Source organism: Portunus trituberculatus, chromosome 34, assembly GCF_017591435.1.
Source record: "Portunus trituberculatus isolate SZX2019 chromosome 34, ASM1759143v1, whole genome shotgun sequence".
Lineage (NCBI taxonomy): Eukaryota > Metazoa > Arthropoda > Malacostraca > Decapoda > Portunidae > Portunus > Portunus trituberculatus.
Window position 1 is genome coordinate 12,688,105 of NC_059288.1, and position 8,969 is coordinate 12,697,073.

Below are 8,969 nucleotides of genomic sequence, written 5' to 3' on the forward strand. Positions count from 1 at the left end.
AATCAATGAAAGCTTTGATCCATTAAGTGTGGAAGATAATAATTATAATAATGTTCTCGATGTTAACCAATTCTACATAAGATCCAGGCATATTAATCTTCCTAAGTCCGAATATACTTTTCTCTTGAATTTTTCTTCTTTATGTAACAAAACTTATTTCAATTTGCTAACACTGAATATTAGATCCATTTCCACAAATTTTCAGTATTTCAAAGACACAGTGCTATCAGACACTGTAACATACGATGTGTTTGGTCTCACAGAAACAAGACTTGACGCAGGTATTTCTGCATTGTATACTTTGCCAGCATACGAAATGTTCACTAATGACAGGAACAGGTATGGTGGCGGTGTGGCCGTTTATGTCTCCAATAAGTATACAGGTCACAAGGTAAATGAATGTAATCGGATGGAAACATTTATTGAAAGTGTGGGAGTGGAACTAAAATCTAATGGTAAAATGTTTATATTTATATGTATATATAGACCCCCTCAAGGTAATATCAATAATTTTCTTAATGCCCTCAATGGAATTTTAACTATTATAAAAGATAAAAAATACAATGAAATATTTATAATCGGAGATTTAAATTTAAATTTACTACACAATAATGACGATAACGTACAGGAACTTATTAATTTAATGTATAGTTTCTCCCTGTTTCCACTTACAACCCTGCCAACACGAGTTACGGCCACGTCCGCCACCCTTATAGATCATATTTGGTCCACATATGTTGAGAATAATGTAGGAAATTATGTAATCAAGACTGATATTACTGATCATTTCCCAGTTGTTTCTTTATTTAAGTGTATTAATATTCCGTCTCCTCCCACTTTCATAACGAAAAGAACGTTCACCCAGGAAGCCTTGCAAACATTCACTACTACACTTTCTCACATAAATTGGTCTGAAATCATTAATTGTACATGTCCTAATAACTCCTACAATCTATTTTACAATATTTTTAAGATAAATTTTGATAATTGTTTCCCAAAGAAAACAGTTAAAATAAACACCAAAAACAACCGCAGTCCACACATTACCTCAGCACTAAAGAAAAGCATAAGAGAAAACATCGACTCGAAAAATTAGCATATAAATGGCCTTTAACATTCCGAGAACATTACCGAATGTACAGAAATAGACTAACAGCACTTTTAAAACAAGCTAAGAAGAAGTATTACCAAGACCAATTACTAGCTAACCAAGGCAACCCTAAGTCTCACTGGAATTCAATAAACAACATATTAGGTAAATCTGCAGGTGCCAAAAATAATAAAGTTGAGTTAAGACCAATTTGTAATACCATTCCAGATACATTTAATGAACACTTTCTCAAAGCAGGGGGGCACACAACAGAAAACATAGATAGTGGATTTTTGAATTATTTACACAATTCTCCCAATTTTTCAATGTATTTATATCCCGTTACAAACCTAGAAATTGTAAAATGTATCAAATCATTTAAAACTTCTTCCTCCGGATACGATGACATTTCTCCAATTGTTTTGAAAAATACAGCCAATGATATAGCTATTCCATTAACACACATAATTAACCTGACATTAAAAACTGGCATCTTTCCTGATGCACTAAAAAGCTAAAGTTATTCCATTACTTAAATCGGGAAATAGATCTGATGTTAAAAATTATAGGCCCATTTCAATTCTTCCAGCGTTCAGCAAAATTTTTGAAAAAGTTATTACTTCCCGTCTTGTTAATTTTCTTGAAAATAATAATCTACTCACAGACTATCAGCACGGATTCAGGGCAGGTCGTTCCACAGAAACAGCTATTTTACAGTTCACCTCTAATGTATATCAATACCTAGAAAAAAACATCATGTAATAGGAGTATTCTTAGACTTATCTAAAGCATTCGATACTTTGAATCATAAAACTCTGTTGAGTAAGCTTAGTCACTATGGTGTAAGAGGTACTCCTTTAAAATTGTTTGAAAGTTATTTGACCAACAGGACACAAGCTGTATACTGCAACTCCACGTATTCTTCTTTCAATGCTGTCAATAAGGGTGTACCTCAAGGATCAATATTAGGGCCGATTCTTTTCTCGTCTATATAAACGACATTGTCAATGTAAGCCCTAAATTTAAATACACCATTTATGCTGATGACACAAATCTACTAATAAACAACGTTAATATCAATGATCTTCATATAAATTTGATTTCAGAATTAGAAAAAATCAATCATTGGATTAAAATCAATAATTTAAGTTTGAATATCACAAAACTAATTATATATTTTTCATAATCGCTCAGTTCAGTATAACATTTCACCTGTAACCATTGAAGGAAACACACTAGACAGAGTAAAGTTTACAAAATTTTTGGGCGTTTATATAGATGAGAATATGAATTGGAATGAACAGATTTCTTTTATTACGAAGAAATTATCAAAGATGTGTGGTATTTTGTATAGAGTTCGAAATAACCTCACAGCTGAATCCCTCACTAGTATTTATTACACACTCTGTTATCCCCACCTCACTTACTGTGCATCAACTTGGGCATGTACTTGGCAGTCTTTTGTTAAAAAAATATCAATAGCACAGAATAAAATTTTTAGATGCATCTTTTATATGAATAGGTTTGAATCAACAAGAAACATAATATATACACAAAATTTTCTTACTTTTATAAACATTCATAAATATTTCTTACTGTTAATGATTTACAAGTACCTTACCCAGTATTGTGGAGGTCAGCCTTTTAGTCTGGTAAACACATCTCACAACATTCGAGGTAATAATGTCAATCTTATATGCCCACAGTACAGAACAACTCTCTTTAAGTACAGTGTACTTTACTCCGGTCCTCAAATATGGAATTCATTACCTTTACAAATTAAAACTCTTCTTTATAGTGGTAATTTATCCACTTTTAAAAAATCTGTGAAAACATATTTATATAATAATCAAAATAGTTAATAACATGCATAACAATGTCAAATCCTACTACAGTTACATCATTTTGCCCATTCCTGATTTTTATATTACCTTGTATAAATAAGACCATACTTTCTTTGTATTTGTTTTCTGGTATGGTATTATCATTATGTATATGAATATGTATGTATGTGTATGTGTGTGTAGATTTATATGTATATGTACATGTGTATGTATGTATATATACTTGTATGTGTATGTGTATGTATGGGTATATGTGTGTATATGTGTGTGTATGTATATGTTTATGTATGTGCATTTGTGTGTATGTATATGTATATGTGTGTGTATTTATATGTATGTATGTAGGTAGGTATATGTATGTATGTATGTGTATATATATATGTGTGTATATTATATATTATCATTATTATTATTATTATTATTATTATTATTATTATTATTATTATAATAACTATTATTCATATTATTAGTTATTATAAGTAATATTACTATTATATGCTCTAGCTAAGTGTTAAATTGTAAACATCAAATCTAATAATGCATGATCATGTCTGTCGGGAAGCTTCGGCTTGACAGGCTGTGCCACAGTCAGTTTCATTGTATTCAACAATATACTTGTAATCTAAGGGCAATAAACCTTTACTTACTTACTTACTTACTTACTTACACACACACACACACACACACACACACACACACACACACACACACACACACACCTTTGCTTCTATCTATTCTATTCCTTTTCCTATCAAGTTATTTTCATCACTATCTTTAGTTTCGTATTCCATCAGCATTCCCCTTAACTCTGGCACACAATAAGCGGGAGCTGCGACGAAAGGCCAAGTGCGTAGTGAGCATGAAAGGAAATATCACCACGGTCACCAACCCTGATGACTCGGCCGATGTCAAGTCCTTCACCTACGACTACTCTTACTGGAGCTTTGACGGCTGCAAGGAGGAGCCAAATGGCTACTTTGCCAAGCAGTCACCCAACTCCAAGTATGCTGATCAGGTGAGAGAGAGAGAGAGAGAGAGAGAGAGAGAGAGAGAGAGAGAGAGAGAGAGAGAGAGAGAGAGAGAGAGAGAGAGAGAAAGGGCACGTCATTCTTACGCTAATCTGGAATATAAAACTAAGATTATCAGTTATACTATAATTTGGACTCAGAAGTATTCACGATATCGATTAACTACTAACTCAGAAAAAATGTCATCGGATAGCTGCTATAATCTGATGGCGTTAGCGTGATGATCTGTGACGGTAACGACCACCTATGGTTATTGCTATCATTGGTGTCATCAAAATCACATTCTGGTTATTTCTGCTGGTCATTATTATCATCCTCTTGGAGTCATCATTATCAACTTTTCTTTTCTCTTCATCATTCATCATCATTAGCTTGGCCTCTTCTCATCATCACCATCTTTTCCTTCTCTTCATCATCAATATCATCATCTTCCTTTTCATCATTACCATTATCTTTTTTCTTCTTCCCTTTATCATCCTCATTACATTTTCCTGTTCATCACCATTAAGAACTGTCACTATAAATGCTAAGCTTTCTTCGCCTTTTGACAGAACACGGTGTACAATGATCTGGGAGGTGGAGTCTTAGCAAACGCCTGGGCTTGTTATAACTCCACACTGTTCGCTTATGGGCAGACAGGCTCGGGAAAATCTTGGTCTGTCATTGGATATGGATCCAATAAAGGTAAAAAATAAAAAAGTCCACATTTCATAGGTGTTTTCAGATGTTTCTCCTCAAAATTTTGGATGAACCTTTTGACTGCATTCTTTGGAGACTTTTTTTTTTTTTTTTTTTATTCTTTTTGTTGCCCTTAACCATAGATAGTTGTTGAGTTGTTGAAAGCCTGCATGGTTCTCTTAAAAGTTCTGCATATCCATCACGTGAAATCAAAAGAATGTTACAATTTCATGAAATTGATCGTCAATGTATCCTGATTCTTGAAAGTGAGAGAAAGAAATAAATGGAAAACAGATGGATGGACAAAGAAAGAAACATACAACACAGTGTAAAGAAAGGAAAAAAACAATAAAAAATCTATTCCTAAACTTTCAGGAATCGTGCCATTGTTCTGTAAAGATTTATTTAATGGCATCACACAAAACACAGAGGAGAAGGAGTTTGAAGTGAGGTTCAGCATGTTGGAGATCTACAATGAGGTAGTTCATGACCTGCTCAACCCCACCAAGAGCAAGAAAGGCCTCAAGGTCCGCCAACACCCGAAGAAAGGCTTCTATGGTAAGTACTATTGTGACGACAGGAACTGATGAATGTCAATAGAATCGTTTAATCGTACTCATATCTCAAGGTAAAATGTGTCCCAGCATTGAAGGGTAAATCACACCCAAACAACCTTCTGAACAGCTGAAGGCCTCAAGCTGGCTCTGGTCACCAACTACAACGAAATTGAGCAGAAGATGAACGAGGGCACCGTCAACCGCACCATCGCCTTCACCAACATGAACGCCACCTCATCCCGCGCCCACACCATCGTTGGCATCACCGTCATACAGAAATTCAAAACAATGCTGGACAAGAAACAGCAAAGCAGGCCGTTGTGAACTTGGTGGATCTGGCTGGCAGGTGTGTGTGTGTGTGTGTGTGTGTGTGTGTGTGTGTGTGTGTGTGTGTGTGTGTGTGTGTGTGTAATTACCTAGTTGTATTTACATAGTTGTATTGTAAAGGGTTCGAGAGGGGCTCATAGTGTCCTGTCTCCATATCTCCACTGATCTAGTATTTCTTTAAAGCTATGTATATTATGTGCTGTAACAACTTCATCACTCAATGTATTCCATTTTTCCACCGTTCTATGTGGAGAACTTTATTTTCCAATAACTTACACACACTGCCTCTTCCTGATCTTCTTTGCATGTTCTCTTGTCCTTCCAGCTTCATCTGCCACCAATACCAGGTCTTGCTTGTCTATCTTTTCAACGTCGTTAACTATTTTATAAATTGTTATTACGAGGAGGTAGTAGATACCTACCGAAACGATAATTTACTCCCAGCGAGGTCTAATAGCACTAGTTCAGGGAGTGCTGTGAACTTTCCATTAAAGCTAGTTGTGATCTCACTGAAATACAGCTGTCTGAGGCAACTGACAGTAACCCTTTCTCTGTTCCCTTCTACTTTCTCTATCCTCATTCTCGCTCCAAAGTTGGATGTTGCGTCTATGTGCGCTATGACTTAACTTGCTCTCTTGCCCACGCTCTCGAATCTTTTGAGTTTTCCACCATCTGGCTTAGACTTGATAGTCACTACCAAATTTATCTGTGCTGTCTATCTCTCCCCTAACTCCTCTGACTATAGTAAATTCTTTGACTATTTGACTTCCAAAGTGGAGCACATCTGTCCCTCTACCCTTTCATAGAGATCTCCATTTTTTAAGATTTCAATGTTCACCACCAGCTTTGGCTTTCCTCTCCCTTCATTGACCATCCTGGTGAACTAGCCTTTAACTTTGCTATCCTCCGTGACCTAGAGCAACTGGTGCAGCACCCTACTTGTATTCCTGACCGTCTTGGAGATACACCCAACATTCTTGATTTTTTTCCTTACCTCTAATCCTTCTGCTTATGCTGTTACCCTATCTTCTCCGTCGGGCTCCTCCGATCACAATCTCATTTCTGTATCTTGTCCTATTTCTCCAATTCCTCCTCAGGATCACCCAAAATGGAGGTCACTCTGGCGTTTTGCCTCTGCCAGGTGGGGGGTTTGTGAGGATCGAGGTACTATGCTGATTTTCCTTGGAATGATTACTGCTTCTGTGTCAGAGACCCATCTCTATGTGCATAAAAGAGGTGATAGTGTCTAGCATGGAGGCGTACATTCCTCATTCTTTTCTCAACCGTCTAAACCTTGGTTTAACACAACCTGTTCTTGTGTTATACATGATAAAGAGGTTGCCCACAAAAGGTACTTGAGCCTTCCATCTTCTGAATCTCATGCACTTTATATTTCTGCTCAGAATCATGCCAAGTCTGTTCTTCAACTTGCCAAGCACTCTTTCATAAATAGAAAATGTCAAAATCTTTCAAACTCAAACTCCACTCGTGACTCCTGACATCTGTCCAAAAACATTTCCAATAACTTTATCTCTTCATCTTTCCTCCTTTATTTCATCCTGATGGCACCACTGCCATCTCTTCTGTTTCTAAAGCTGAACTCTTCTCTCAAACCTTTGGTAACAACTCCACCTTGGATGATCCTGGGATTATTCCTCCCTCTCCTCCTCCCTCTGACTTTTTCATGCCTACAATTAAATTTCTTCGTAATGATGTTTTCCATGCCCTTACTGGCCTAAACCCTCGGAAGGCACCTGATGGGGTCCCTCCTATTGTTCTCAAAAACTGTGCTTCAGTGCTTGCACCTTGCTTGGCCAAACTCTTTCAACTATGTCTATCGACTTCTACCTTTCCTTCTTGCTGGAAGTTGGCTTACAATCAGCCTGTTATAAAAAAGGGTGACCGTTCTCATCCCACAAACTACCGTTCTATAGTCTCTTGCTTGTCTAAAGTTTTTTAATCAATCCTCAATAGGAAGATTCTTAAACATCTATCACTTCACAATCTTCTATCTGATCGCCAGTATAGCTTCCATCAAGGTCGCTCTACTGGTGATCTTCTGGTGTTCCTTACTGAGTCTTAGTCATCCTCTTTTAGAGATTTCGGTGAAACTTTTGCTGTCACGTTAGACATACCAAAAGCTTTTGATAGAGTCTGGCACAAAGCTTTAATTTCAAGACTGCACTCTTACGGTTTCTATCCTTCTTTCTGCAACTTTATCTCAAGTTTCCTTTCGTTCTATTGCAGCCGTGGTAGACGGCCACTGTTCTTCTCTTAAATTTATTAACAGTGGTGTTCCTCAGGGTTCTGTCCTATCACCCACTCTCCTTCTATCATTCATTAATGATCTTCTCAGCCAAACTTCTTGCGCTATCCAATCCTACGCTGATGATACTTACATATTTCCACGTTCTTTCAGAGACGATCATGAAGTTATCAGATCACGCAGGGACGCCAGAGAACGTCTGACTTCTGATCTTTCTAAGATTTCCGATTGGGGCAGAAAAAAATTAGTAGTTTTCAATGCCTCAAAACTCAATTCATCCATCTATCAACTCGAAACAATCTTCCAGACAACTAAACCCTCTTCTTCAGTGACACTCAACTGTCTCTCTCTTCCACACTGAATATCCTCGGTCTGTCCTTTGCTCATAATCTTAACTGGAAACTTCACATCTCATCTCTTGCTAAAACTGCTTCTATGAAGTTAGGCGTTCTGCGGCGTCTCCGCCAATTTTTCTCGCCCCTTCAACTGCTAACTCTGTACAAGGGCCTTATCCATCCTTGTGCTCTTCGCATGTTTGAGGGCGTTCTGCTCACACAGCTTTATTAGAGAGGGTGGAATCAAAAACTTTTCGTCTCATCAACTCCCCTCTTCTAACTGACTGTCTTCAGCCTCTTTCTCACTGCCGAAATGTTGCATCTCTTTCTGTCTTTTGTCACTATTTTCATGCTAACTTCTCTACTAATCTTGCTAACTGCATGCTTCCCTCCTCCTGCGGCCTCATTGCACAAGGCTTTCTTCTTCCTCTCATCCCTATTCTGTCCAACTCTCTAATACAAGAGTCAACCAGTATTCTTAATCATTCATACCTTTCTCTGGTAAACTCTGGAACTCTCAGCCTGCTTCTGTTGTTCCACCTTCCTATGACTTGACTTCCTTTAAGAGGGAGGTCTCAAGTAATTTGTCCCTAAATTTTGGTTAACTCTCTTGACTTTTAAGGGAACTGGCAACCAAGTGGGCCTTTTTATCCCATTTTTTTTTTTTGCCCTTGATCAGTTGCCCCTCCTTCATAAAAAAAATATCTAATCTTTCCCTGCAGTCTCTCGGCATTCCTTTTATTAGTTTGCTCTTAATCAACCTGACCTGAGACGGCACGTCATCAGCATCGGTCCTTACGGTAACCAAAGCTAGTTTACATTTCAACCTTGTCATAAACTCGAT

At 37.3% G+C, this 8,969-nt stretch overlaps 1 protein-coding gene across 1 annotated transcript in view; it reads left to right on the forward strand.

Annotated features, from left to right (window-relative positions):
* LOC123512762 (kinesin-like protein KIF28P) overlaps positions 1-5,521 on the forward strand; it is a 6,720-nt gene extending 1,199 nt beyond the window's left edge. The window contains exons 2-6 of the mRNA XM_045269337.1: positions 206-391; positions 3,758-3,949; positions 4,514-4,646; positions 5,040-5,198; positions 5,325-5,521. Of these exons, the coding sequence (XP_045125272.1) occupies positions 206-391; positions 3,758-3,949; positions 4,514-4,646; positions 5,040-5,198; positions 5,325-5,521 (867 nt within the window). The remainder of the gene's footprint in view (positions 1-205; positions 392-3,757; positions 3,950-4,513; positions 4,647-5,039; positions 5,199-5,324) is intronic.
* Positions 5,522-8,969: the final 3,448 nt, after the last annotated feature.